Source organism: Lactuca virosa, chromosome 3, assembly GCF_052849685.1.
Source record: "Lactuca virosa cultivar CGN04683 chromosome 3, Lactuca_virosa_CGN04683_v6, whole genome shotgun sequence".
NCBI classification, from domain to species: Eukaryota; Viridiplantae; Streptophyta; class Magnoliopsida; order Asterales; family Asteraceae; genus Lactuca; species Lactuca virosa.
In genome coordinates, this window is record NC_136428.1 from 79,565,692 (window position 1) to 79,579,927 (window position 14,236).

General features: G+C 34.6%; 1 protein-coding gene across 6 annotated transcripts; it reads left to right on the top strand.

The window, feature by feature from the left end:
- Nucleotides 1–9,877: 9,877 nt before the first annotated feature.
- LOC145166072 (nucleoside diphosphate kinase IV, chloroplastic/mitochondrial-like) lies at nt 9,878–13,133 on the top strand. 6 transcript variants are annotated; one of them, XR_013740341.1, is made up of 6 exons: nt 9,878–10,239; nt 10,767–10,895; nt 11,013–11,063; nt 11,139–11,467; nt 12,134–12,687; nt 12,838–13,133. XR_013740341.1 is itself a non-coding variant. In XM_079084999.1 (5 exons), the coding sequence occupies exons 3-5, from the start codon at nt 11,013–11,015 to the stop codon at nt 12,147–12,149; spliced, it is 396 nt and encodes a 131-aa protein (XP_078941125.1). In that variant the 5' UTR covers nt 9,878–10,239; nt 10,767–10,895; the 3' UTR covers nt 12,150–13,133. The 6 variants fall into 6 exon arrangements, 3 of the variants coding, with proteins under 3 accessions (XP_078941125.1, XP_078941126.1, XP_078941127.1); XR_013740343.1 differs by having other exon boundaries at nt 9,879–10,239; nt 11,139–11,166; nt 11,355–11,467; nt 12,173–13,133; XM_079084999.1 differs by having other exon boundaries at nt 12,134–13,133.
- Nucleotides 13,134–14,236: the final 1,103 nt, after the last annotated feature.

The window sequence follows — 14,236 nt, forward strand, 5'->3', positions numbered from 1 at the left end:
AAAGTTATACTAGGTAAGGATTTTGGAGACAATTCCAGAAGCTTTGAGGTATGCGCATCACACCGCAAATGAATTTCCAAGAATGAGGGCATGTACAATAAAAACACAATTAATTGTCGAGCAGTGTTTAAGTATATTAGACGTGTCACTGGTATAGTTATACATTCCTTATAAAGTTATATATTGTAAAAAATCTCAAAATTTATATGTAGTTAAAGTTAATGTTTTTATTTTGCAGGAAAACAACATTCCAAGTGCTATTGAAGCAACGAATTTCGAGATCGAATTGTCAATCTATTCGCGTTATCTGACTTGGACTTTGCACGGAGTGGAGTCTCCACCGACGCAACAGAGCCCCCTTAAACAACGGTCTCCATCACCTCAACCCTCTAAGTTTTAGCAAGCAAATTACAACACTTCACAAGACAGTAAAATAGACAAGTTAACGGGTATTGTTAATCATTTGGCAACCACTATCGAGCAGTTTACGAAGAAAATTGACAAATGGGAAAACGAAAGACAATTTGGTGTGAATGATATCGATAATGTGGATGGCCATGAAACATTTTTTGGTGGTTTGGATCCGGAGTCACCCGCTACGTATGTAGAGTCGCCACCTATTCTTGTTGAAATTAACAATAAGACAATTACACCAGTAAAGGTTACACCGGAAAAGAGGGGGACGACGAAATCAAAGTATTTTACGGAGCCTTACGTATAGGTATTAAATAAATTAATTTTTATTTATAAATTATATCGTCGTTAAAAATTAATGAACATTTTGATTTTATAGGTTCCGTCCACAGAACCAGTGAAGAACAAAAAAGGAAGAAAACCGAAGTACGGTACTTTAGAGAACATACAATTACTACTGGACCGTTACATGCCTAATGATGAGGAATTTTAGAAATTATGGGGAAAGAACCAGACGACGCTTTTTTGGAACATAAGCATTATAAAGGTTTTGATATGAAATGAGAATTTTGGGCAACTTTACTTGGCATGTTTGGGTCTGGGTGGTTGGACTCTGCGGTAAGATATATCCCTCGTTTCGTTGCACAAACCGTTTTGGATAACTAATTGTACAAAATGTAACTTCTTATCTTATAACATGCAACATTTGGTAATATGGGTGTCGTTGCTCAAGGAAATCAACACCTCGACTGCTAGGTGGACGATTATTAATCCTCAAGGCACCACTTTGGAAGCTGTGAACAAACTTTATTTGAGGAGAATAGTAGCAGGGAAGGTTGGCGAACCTCATTGGAAGGATATTGATCGGGTTAGTATATTTATTTATATATCATATAATGTTAAAAGTTTATATATATAATTTTAAATTTGTACATATATATATATATATATATATATATATATATATATATATATATATATATATATATATGTATATATATAATTAAACATTTTTATGCAGGTTTTAATTCCCATCAACGTCTTGCAAATTCATTGGTTTTTCACTGAGTTGAATCTCATTACATGGAAAGTGACCATATACGATTCAGCTAAATGGTGTGGTTACTTTAAAGATTATGTGGAAAACGGTTGTTTCAAATCCTTGGGTGATAGTATTTTAAGTGAACTAGACAAAATTTCATATTGGAAGCATTTTCTCAATAGACATAAACCTACTTCGGTGGAATTTGTTGAAGGTGAAAACGTCCCGCAACAGGAAGAAGGAGGTAGAGGAGATTGTAGAGTATATGTGTGCATGTTCATGGAAATGCTTGCATTGGGGGTAGAAGTGGAGACACACCAGCCAGCTCGAGTTACGAGATTTAATTACCGTAATAGGATGACAAAAATTATTTGGGCAACTAGAGGTTGATTGTGTAGTTGGAATGTGTAGTTTTATTATTGCTTTAAGACTAATCAGTTATTTTATGATTGTATTAGTGCATCATTACTAGTAGAGTTAATTTCATAAAATAACTTAAAATCGAAGATAAGACATATAACAAACCAAAAACACATAATAAACGTAGAACAACAGTAATTAACTTAAGGGAACTGCAATGGAAACTTATCTTTCTTCATTGTTATATAGTTGTCCCTAATTCTTAGTTTATCTTCAAAACGATCCTTTTTCCGCCCAAGATATATCATTTATGCATCCTTCTCAGCAAACAATTTTTCAGTCATTTTGATAGTCTTCTTAGTCTTTTTTATCCATTCTTCATGCTCTTTGATTTTATTTTTATTAATCTACATCCTTTCCTCAGCCTCTTTGCACTCTTCCGCAATGACGTCACGACGTTCAGTGAGAGCCCGAGATGACACTTTATCTATTTTTTGTTGTTCTTCAGCCCATTGCAATTGTTGCAAAGTATCATCAGAAATATATGGCCCTCTCATGTTTGGTTACGGTGCAAGAAAAGGGTCTATCGAATCACAATAGTAACAATCAACTTCGTTGCACGAGCAAATATAGAAATTTGAAGATGAACTCATATTAAAATTCAAAAAAATTTGTAGCTCTTTACCAAAAATTCAACGATCATCTATGACAATTTATACACCCTTCAACTCCGCAGAGAGCTGTTTGTCAGTCTGCATAGCTGTTTGTTGGGAATCCAAGGATGTTATTCTTTGTGATCCATACATTACAATTATTTATTAAAAGGTAAACATTATTTATTAAAAAGTAAACAACACCAACGGACCAAAACTAAGGTTAAGATAGAACCGAATACAAACTAATATTCTTTGTGATCCATACATTACAATTCAAATAAATTGTCGTGGAGGTAAGACAACAAAACTTTCAACTAATATTTCCCAATGCATAAGGATTGGAATAGGATTTAGCGTCTCAGTTTGAAAGCATTTCGATACACCGCAATAGTTAACTTTAAATTTACCATTTGATGGATTTCTTCAATTTCAAGCCTTTGTAGTGATGCTATAGCATTATCACAAGGTATACCACATTTTTGTCATTTCCCGCAAGTACAAATCCCACATTCTAATTGCACGGATTCGATGGTTAAATACTTACTCACTTCATATTTGTCGCCAACAATATGCCTAACCCTACAACCATCGGAGTGGATAAATCTTTTTTTGAAGCACCTTAAGTGCAAAAGGGGTTAGAAGACCATGAAATTTCCCTGCGAAATTAATTGAATCATCAAATAAAAATTATGATGTGATAATGTATAATAACATTTCATTATTACCTCCGAATGCAACACATTGCACATACACTCCTTGCATCGAGTCATGGACCATTTGAAAGATTGTCGTTATTGGTAACTCATGCCCGATTGTTCTTATTCAATCGACGACATCAGGAATGTCAATGAATTTCACATTGAAACGTACTTTAGGGAAAAAAATCATGTACCCATTTTCAATGGCAATATTGTCAAGCTAGTAAAGATCATTCCCATTCACCTCATTTTGTAAGTTGTTCAAACACACATAAAATCAGACACATTATACGCTTTTCGTGTCTTCCAGAATAACCGCTCCACAACTGTATTGCTTTCGATGGAAGCCCGTATTTTCTTAGCTATATTTTTACAATAATAGCCATGATATGAATCGGGTAGACTCTCCGAACTTCAAAGTCTATGGACTCAGACATATGGCTTATGAAACCAAGTTCCGTACTGTCACCTAAACATTCTTTCAGCCTCCTCATGAACCATACCCATGACTCGTCACAATTTATGGTTCCCAAAGAAAATGCTATGAGAACGGATTCATGATTTCCATCTAAAGCAACCACAATGTACATGGATGTTATGTACGTCTCAAGTAGAGGTACGTAACCAACTAATATGATTTGTATCATAGACGTGATAAACGTACGAATTTGCAAGTAAAGATAAGAATATTATCCATATAACAACTTCAAATAAAAAAATTAGTATAAAGGATTACATACCACGCATCCCAATGCCACAAAACAAAATTGGAAACGATTGTGCGAATCTTTCTTAATACACGTGAAGGTGTTAGGATTGGTTCTTTGCATATTATGAAAGAAAATCGGTAGGTTGGAGAAACTTTTTTTTAATACCTCATTGAATGAACTCATTTTGACAACGTTCGACAACCTCCAAAAAATGAAAATGGTTGTCCAATTTAAACGGAATCTGTATTCACTATTCCGCAGAACTATTTAGGAAACCACAAAGCTGTTTGGGAATCCACAAAGCAGTTTGTCAGTCATCATAACTGTTTGAGAATCCGCAGAGTTGTTTGTCATTCCACAGAGCCGTTTTTCATTCCACATGGTTGTTTGTCAATCTGTAGAGCTGTTTGTTAGTCTGTAGAGCTTGTTGTTAGTCCGCGGAGCTGTTTCTCATTCCGCAGATCTGTTTGTCAGTCCTCAACGTTGTTTCTTATTCCGCAGAGCCAACCAACAGTCATTTTTCTTATTTAAGTAATCATTTATTCTTCAATAAACTCACACCTTTATTCTGAAATAGCCTGCAATGTACCAACTTCTTCAAATGCAGTGACATCGTCCGATGCTCCATGTCCATGGACGAAAAGAGAGGTGATGGTCCTAACACGATGTTAGATGAACGTTTACGAGGGTGTAACACCAATAGCTCCCCCTCATTTCCTTATAGGTGATGAATGGACCTGCATAACAGGTTTGTTCAACCATGAGATGGAAGAAGGACAACATCGGCTTAAAGCAGATATTGTTAGTAAGTGGATTGAATTAAAGGAAAAATCACATGGTTCAATAGATGGTATAATTATGTTAAAAATAGGTCATATTATTACGCAGACGATGAAGAACTTTTACAAGTTGTTAAAGATCATTACATGATGGAGCGTGATGGAAGTGAGTTCGAATATGAGGACGTTTGGAATGTGGTTAAAAAAACCAGTATTTCATGTAGACGGTAATCTTTTATGCGTAATGTTTATGTAATGTTTGCTATTGCTTTATCTTATTATTTGTAATGTTTGTGTTTTTTTGTTTCCATGTATTTGTAGTTTCTGTTCCATGGAATAAAGAACTTATTTCGTAAATAACGTAATAAAAACCAAATACATAAAAATAACCTGATACAAAGCACTACATATAAATAACCTGATAATAACCAAATAAATCTAAATAATCTAATAAAAACCAAGTACATAAAAATAACCTACTACAAACGCAATACAAATTAAAAATACGGGAGATCTTTTATAAGATTCCAAGGGCTTCATACTCGAATTCCGACTCGTCGCTAACGGATTTGTATTCCTCTTTCGCCGCCTCCAAGATCACTTCATCTTCATTCAACTATGTGTCATCAATTTTGTTATAAAGATAATTGAATAACAAAATTTTTGTTTTTACTTCATACCATTTTGCTATGATATCAACGGTGTTACGATAGTTTTATGCGGCGGTTTGAGGGTCAGCGTTGAAGGTATAGGTTAAACGGGTCAAAAACTTGGATCATTCACACTGATGGTCTCGTACACATTAATATATGCACAAGTTAGACGTAGGTGCTCCTCGGCGCTCCATGGTTTGGAACCCATTGTGAGTGAAAATATGAGGGGTAATTTTTCAGAAAAATGAATCGAAGATAGGGTACAGAGTAGATGAAATGATACACATTCTAAAGTCATTTTATAGTAAAATCCTTACTGATGAAACCGTAAGTTTAATATAATAAAATATTACTACAACGGAACTAACACTATTTGATACAGAGTAGATGAAACAGTACTACATAATTGACACTACTTTGCTGTGGAGTTGATGAAATAGTAATGCAAAAGTTTGTTGGAATACTAATTTTTTTTTGTCTTATACAAACTTCATAATAAAAAAATTCAAAAAAAACTTCATTCATTCAAATCGAACCATGGAAAGTATGCTTCGTCTTCGTATTTCGTCCATTGGTTTTGTGAGTCTTACGTCCCTTGGTTTTCTGTTGCTTGTGTCCCTAGGTTTTATGTCTCGTGCGTCCATTGGATTTCTACCTCCTGCTTCCATTGGTTTTTTGTCGCTTGCGTCCCTTCTTCTTCTGTCGCCTGCGTCCCACTTCTTGAAGCCCCACTACGTTTTCTACTTTTAATTTGCTTCTTTGGGACAATTTCCTAACATGTCCTTGCATTATGTGTTGTAATATGGCATCTACTACATCTTCTTATTTTCGGTTTCTCACCTTGTGAGGGGATACGATTAGTGTTTTTTGGTCTACCTGCTTGGCGTATTTCCATTACAGGAGGGTTAACAACCATAAGGTCATTAGGAACCTCCCAATCATCATGTTCTGGTAGGGGGTAGACGGCCTCCTCGTACGTTCTTCGACACATTTCAATTTTATAAGCATCTATAGCCATATGCCCACAATTTTCATTTTTCAAGTGCGTTAAAACCATTATCACATGACCACAAGACAAACCAGTTAGTTGCCAATAATTGCAAGAACAAGTCTTTTGCCTCAAATCAACCATGCCACTACTTTTGAAGTCATGGACTTGATATGTTGCATTGTCAACACCAGATACCGACCATCCTGTTATCCCGTCTTTAATTTTTTAACCATAGCTTCGGACCACGTCGTAAGTATTGTTGTACTTTTTCTGTTAAAACAATGATATATCATTATATATGACATTTATCGTATAATTTGACAAAATTTTAGTCATACCTGCAGCCACCCGACGTTGGTAAAACCATTTCTGCATAAGCGTGCGGAAGAACTCAAGAAGTGGTAATATAGGCAACTTCCTTGCATGTTTTGATACAACATTCATGGACTCTGCACTGTTTGAGGTCAAGTAATCGTACCTCATGGTAGGGCAATGTGATCTAGTCCATTATCACGTGGAATTTAACTAAGGTACGCCGCTACATCTGGTCTAAGAGTACAAAGTCTCCCCCAATATTGTTCAAACTCAGTGGTCTTTTAAGCTCTTACAAGCTTCCAAAATAGAATTGTTATTTTTTTTTTAATTTTTTCTAAAGGTGTGCAGTATGTTTCCTATTAGATAAAAACCACACAAGCCATGTTGAGCATTTGGAAAAACTTTTTGAATACTTACGACAATTGATGCAACCCTATCCGTTACCAATGTCAGACCTTCCAAATCACCAATGCATTCATGTAGTTTTTCAAGGAACCATGTCCAAGAATCCGTAGTCTCTTTGGGGCGTATTCCATACCCAATAGACAATATCTGATTGTTTCCATCCATGGCTATTGCATGCAATATGGTGCCTTTGTACTTTCCCTTCAGATGGGCACCATCCATAATAATAACTTTTCTACAAAACCCTCTGAAAGCTGGTATCTACAACAATTTTGTAAAAAGCATGAATATATTAAAATTTTATTTTTTATAAACATTATATATTTACAAAGTTTTAAATTTAATTTATTTATTTACCGCATAACCAATAGCGAAAAGACAATACTTGAAGCGATCCTCCAAATCAGTTTGTATGTACGCCACAGTCCCGAGATTATGTTTCTTCAAGTTGTGAAAATAAATAGGAAGTTTGGAGAAAATTTCTTCGGGGGTCCCGGTCATCAATCCCATAGCAAATTCTCTAGCATGTCACGCTTGTGAATAATTCAAATTAATTTCTAGCAACACATTCTTATCTCTAATAATATCTTTAGGCCTCCAAACTCTCAAACTACCTCGACCCATAATGTCATGTATTATGGTTCCCACAACTTCACTAGTTGTTTGCCTATGATTTGGGTGTATAAGTAATGAAGAATATGTGTGCTCCTCATTAAAAGTCTTAATTTCAAACATTTTAGTTCCTTTAATGACATGTGCATATAAACACCAATGACAGTTTTCTTGCAAACAAACAACCTCGTATCGAGATTTCCTTGATTTTTAACCTTAATTTGAAACTTTTCTTTAACCGCTTTGAATTTAACATAAGTTTTTAAGTCTTTTTTTATTTTATAGGTTTGATTCACAAATATTTTATAATTCGGACCTAAATTGTGAAATGGTCTAGGTTCAAGAATAGGTTCTGGACAATTAGGAATAGGAGGAATACAATGACAGGGATTAAAAACAATTTTCCGTTGCGTGAACTCATCTTCTGACCAGCCTTCTTTTGATTTTTCATCATATAATTGATCATCAAAATCAGGTACTTCTCCAAGCTCAAATAAATTTTGATGTTCTAATTCTGTCATGTGCAAATTTGTTTCATTATCATTATCTGATAAAAAAGTTATCATTATCTGATACAAACTTATCAACAACTGAATCTTTCTTTTCATAACCCACTCCCACGTCATTTCCTCGTTCCCTGGACCGGTTTCCACCGGATTGTCTTTCTCCTCGACCTCTACTACTTTTTGCTCCAATAAACTGGTTGTTCACCACCGGTTGTTCTCCAACTTCTTTACCTACCACCGATAAATAAAAATGTACTATCTACTTTGTTTCAGACAGTACATGTCTCAGGTGAACTACATCTGATTCATCTGCAAGCTCCATGACATACCCACACTCCGGGTGTTTAAAAGACGAAGATATATGACTATTGAACACACCAGTCTTATTTCTAACAATTTGTAATAACATCTGATGGTCAAAATTAGGAGGAATATTTAAACCATAGTTCTCATTATTTCTAACGTAAACCCCATTTCCATTAACTAACTGCCACAACCCTCACATACACAAAATAATAAAAATCATTTTTACAAAACACTCTCCACAAAGACAACAAAAAAAATATTTCTAGTGATTAAAGCATTCATAAAAATGAAAAAATTCGTTTCTGGTCACTAAAAGTCATAAAAAATGATAATATCTTGAAAAAAACATATATAATCGTCAATTAATGCTTAAACACGACTACAACTACCATTTCCGCAGAGAAATAAAGATTTCCGTAGAGGCGTAGCATAGATCCGCGGAGACGGCTTTGCGGATCAGTCAACTACCAATTCCTCAGAGATATTTAACTTCCGCATAGGTGTACGGTGGATCCGCAAAGCCACCTCTGTGGAACTATTATAGCCACAAAATATTTTGTCATTTAGTGGTACCACGTCATTTCCTCAGTACTGTGCATCGTTCCTCATAGGATTAAAGGGATCCGCAGAGCCCCCTGTGCGAATATCGTGGTCATTTTCCAAAACTCGAAATTTCATGGTTAAATGCTTAAAACACCCCCAACTTATATGTGGGATGAACACGGAGTTAAAGTTTTGCATTATTAATGGATATATGCTCCGCATGAGGTTGGTAAAAAAAATGTTTTTTTGGATTTTATGAGTAGACAAGCAGGGAATTACATCATTTTTTGAGATTTCAGTGCAGTTAGAAAAGAAAACGAAAGGTATGAGACTGATTTTGTTCGTGTTATGGCTAATAATTTTAATGACTCTGTTATTCAATCGGACTACGAGGGTGTAACTATGGTGGGTAGAAAATTCACAAATCTTTATACTATTATTGACGGTGAGTGGAAAACTGTCTTCTTCGTACAGCCGTTCAAACTTTCTCAACATTTACGCCTTGTTCCCGAGTTTTTTTGTAAATTCATTAAGGGAAAGTGAAGGAAAATTTTGACGGAAAGAAAGGGAGGTGAAGGAAAATATTCATTATTCCGTGTTCCCGAGATCAAAGGAAATGAAAAGAAATGAAAGGAAAATTTTAAGTTTTTGTATTGCCGAGTTAGGAGGAAAAAAGAAAATAAAACTAAAATTTTTCCTTCCCCTCACTTTCTTCCCAAATCCGTCCAATTTGAGAGGAAATTTTGGAAGGAAAATATGACTCCAAAATCCTTCTCCTCCCCTCACTTTCCTTCCATTAATGAAACTCGGGAACACGATTTTCCTTCTACACCCCTCACTTTCCCTCTGTATCCTCCCATTTCTCTCCTTAAGTGGAACTCGGAACAAGGCTTTGATCTGGACCGTAATAAGTCTCTATTTAGGAGTTAATCGGAGGTTACTTCAGCCTTCCGTCTTCAGGTCCCCACGATTCCTCCTTCTTCTCCCCACTTCCCCAGAGTCGGCGGTTCTTCTCACGTTTCCGCCAAACCTTCCTCTGTTCTCACTCCATTCCGCTCCATAAATATATCTCCGAAAGAGAGCTTATCAATTTCCACTTCATATTTAATTCTATTTGATTACTTCGATTTTGATTGACTGGTTGATCGGTCGAGAAGGAAAATGAGTTCTCAAATCTACAGATCTGCTTCATGAGCTGCTAGGTCTTTTCTCTCTTCGGCTTCCAAGCACAAACATAGTGCTGTTTCCGGTGAGTTTTTTTTGGTACGCCGTTCTAGTTCCAATCGTTTTGCATTGAGGTTCGGCTTGTAGGTTGTGAATTATTATATGTTTATGGTAACTTTGATTATAATTTCGTGATTTCATAGATGAAATGTTGTATATGACTGAAAAGTTTGCGATCGTAGTATTATTTCTTTTATTATGCTAATTACGTTCTGGAAATTACACTATCGGGGATCGAGATTGTGAGGATTGATGATATGTAGATTGTGGTTGCATAATTTTTATATATCATGTGTGTTTGTTTGAATATAACCATTACTCCATTAGCATAAGCATGTGATGACTTACAACACCAGATCTTAATATCATCTCTTGCGCTCTGTAAATTACAGTAACATTGGAACCAAATTGTGTCGATTAGTAATATCTACATTGTGCTTTCTTGTTTAGTTCTCAATATTACAATTATTATGTTAATCTGTTTCATGAATGAGCTTTATAAGTGTCGTAGAGATTTGTTGATGTGAAATTTACTCTGCTTCTTTTTTATAGAAGGACGAACAGTTGCAACACCAGCAGCAGTTTCCTTGAAAGGAACACTTCCAGCTCTAGCTTCTTTCACCGATTCCACAAACACTTCCAACAAATGGATTTCCGGAGCTCTCGCACTTCCTGCTGCAGGTTCAAACTAGCTTTCAGATTCTATGATTCTTAATTTCTTATGATCTTATTCTCTTCCTTGTAGAGATTATTGATATGTGATTTCATCTTAACAAACGATTACTTCTCTTTCCACAGATGGAGCAAACCTTCATTGCGATCAAGCCTGATGGTGTGCAAAGAGGATTGGTAATTTACTAATTTCGCCCTTAATCCCTCATACTTGTCAATGCACTGATCATTTGAGCTTTAATTCTTTTCCAGATTTTGGAGATTATAGCCAGATTTGAACGTAAGGGCTTCAAACTTGTAGCTATTAAACTTGTGGTACCTTCAAAGGTGTTTGCTGGGAAGCATTATCATGATCTTAAGGATCATCCATTCTTCAATGGCTTGTGCAACTTCCTCAGCTCGTGCAATGAGAATTGTGAGGAAACAAGGAATTTTAATTACGCCGTTGTTGTTGATTTATATATGCAGGTTTGGGAAGGAAAAGGTGTGATTAGATATGGAAGGAAGCTTATTGGAGCCACGGATCCATCCAAATCAAAGCCTGGAACCATCAGAGGTGATTTGGCCATTGTTGTTGGAAGGTACTGCTTCTAATTTATAGATTTTTAAACTACATGGTCGTTTCTTGAATCTAGCCACTGTTTGTTTTTTCCTTTTTCTTTGAACAAAATGACATGTTTCCAAATGATATGCTGATGTTAGATACACATGTTATCATGTTCGTTTGGGTTGGTCAAGCGATTAACAAAAGAGAAGTGTTAGGGAAGTAGGCAAATACTCTTTTAGCCCCCGTTTGTTGATTCCAGGTTCTTTGTTATATTTTTTAGGCTTTTTTCATGATGTAATGATGATTTTTTTAAATTCCAGGACAGGATGCCCAAGGAGCAATCAATGATTTTAAGTGTCACTTTAAATCATATACACAACACATGATAATAAAATTTTAGTTTCATGAATTTGAAATGATCAGAATCTAATCTTTTTTGTTACATGGTTTTGATTAGTAACTATTATATTAATATCTATTTGATTTTTATTGCCTGAGATTAATCTTTCCTTGCATGCAGTTAAAAAAAATCTTATCTTGCTCAACTTTCATTGATTTATTTTGACCAGATGCATGCGCATTTCAATTTTGGACTCCTAAATGCATATTTACTTGTACAAATTCCTTTATGTTTATGAAATGCCTATAACTTTTCATATTATTTTATTATAAGATATCATTAATCTTTTATATTATTCAGTTTGTTGGCTAAATGAAACAATTCCTTTTATGGTGTAAGGAGAAAGCTTGAATGATACATTTGCTAGCTCTAACATGTTTATCATGCAAAAAAAATGGAAGAGACTGAGGTACCCCACATTCTAGATTTGCAGGCCAAGACCCTATTTTGACTAAAGTTGTTGAATTTCTTTGTGGTGTAAAAGAATTCACCATGGAGGTGAATTTATGATTGACTTTCTTTAATCTTTCTTTTTGCTTCATTAGTTTGTCACAAATGTAAATTCTTGCTTGGTTTGTTCTTAACAAGATCATGTTTTCCTGATTTTTAGCCATTTGTTGTGATTAAAAGGATGTTTCACGTGGTATGAGAGATACACTGGCTTGTAGTTAGCATATGTGTCATCTACATTTGTCCTCAAGCATAATTTATTCAAAAATTTTGCTAATTCTTCCAACTTCTAATTGGATCACAAGGAGAACTTCTTGGGAGAATTCAATGAATGTTATACATCTATGATTCCTTGGAACAAACATTGAAACCTGGCCAGGGAGAATGGACCAATATTAGTCATGGTAACCCATATAGACTAAATGATTTGTTTAGTAAAAGTAACCAAACAATTTTTAGTCCATGTTATATGAATATATTGGTAGATTTTTTTTTATATCAACTAAGTTAAGTCCATGATTCAAGAACCTGGAGACATGGTTGGTTTATGACAGGTAGTTATTGTATCTATAAAGAAGCTGGTTGATGTCCATTTCCTGAATTCAATGTTGCTGCTCAAGTTTGAACAACTCATCAACTCTATTCCCATTTTGGAAAATGTTTGGTATCATGATTTCTTCTGGTTGTATTTAAGATAAAAATAGGAAATAGGATCTCATGTGAATATCAGCTAAAATTATTCCACTATTCTGGAATTATTTCCTATTTTAGCCTATAACAGTACAAGGCTATATTTGTGTATACTTTCAAAACAACCACCCAATTATAACATTGTACTTTCAAATTACAATGCTTTGATAAGAAAAATAATTAAAACAAAAATACATAAATAGAAAATAAAGTAAAATTAAAAAAACAAAATAAACTTATGGATTCGTACTTTTAAAGTACAATGGTTTAATAAGATAAAAAACTAAAATAAAAATTAAAAATTTTAAAAAAAATGTAGATGCAAGTAAGTTCATATATATTGAAAAACAAATGAAAGCTGATTGTTATCATTTTCATTTCTAAATTTCTTTATATTAACAATGTACTTTTAGTTCTTTCTAATATAACATCTTACTATCATTTGTATTTCTAAGTTTCTTTTTAATCATTCATTTTATTTACACATTATGTTTTGAGATACCATGATATTGTACATGAAATATATATATATATATATATATATATATATATATATATATATATATATATAGACAAAACAGCAAAAATGGTCCCTGTGGTATGCATTTTTTTGGGGTTTTAGTCCAAACCCCAACATTTTTGGATTGGTGGTCTTTTTGAGCTAGTTTTATTGTGTTTTTGGTCCCTCTGAATAGTGAAATTACTGTAATACCCTTGGGGTATTTATTTTCCATTTTTCTTTCATTTCTTCTTAAATCTAATATTAATTAATTTATTTAAAAAATAAAAAATAATAAGAAGGGCCCACCTTCTCTCTCTCTCTCTCTCTCTCTCGACTTCATTTGCTTTTCTTCTTCATCTCTCTAAACAAACATTCAAGAAACACTTGATCGGTTCCTTCCCCTCCTCCCCCCCCCCCCCCCCCCCCCCCGCCCCAACAATTGAAATCCTAACATAGTTTAGCCTCACCTGCATTTCTCTCTTCATCAACTACCGACCAAATAGATTGAACCATTATAGATGCCTTCAACCCATTTTTTGCCTAGAAACTGTAAGCACATCAAACCCCCGCTCAATCCACAAAGCTTGAAGAACATAAACTGTTGAAGATGTTGGATCCAACCCTCAAGAATTTCTTCTAGATTCATCCAAAAAGAAGAAAAGATCTCTAACAGAGATTATCCCTTCACAACCTCTGATTGAAGCACTAAAACTCAATCCCATTCAAAATTGAAACTTATGTTAAAAACCATGACTCAAAAC

Bases quoted from the DNA above. Each gene is read 5' to 3' on its own strand.
- LOC145166072 (XM_079084999.1), top strand. From the start codon at position 11,013: ATGGAGCAAACCTTCATTGCGATCAAGCCTGATGGTGTGCAAAGAGGA. The intron at 11,064-11,138 runs GTAATTTACTAA...ATTCTTTTCCAG, and splicing joins ATGGTGTGCAAAGAGGATTG to ATTTTGGAGATTATAGCCAG.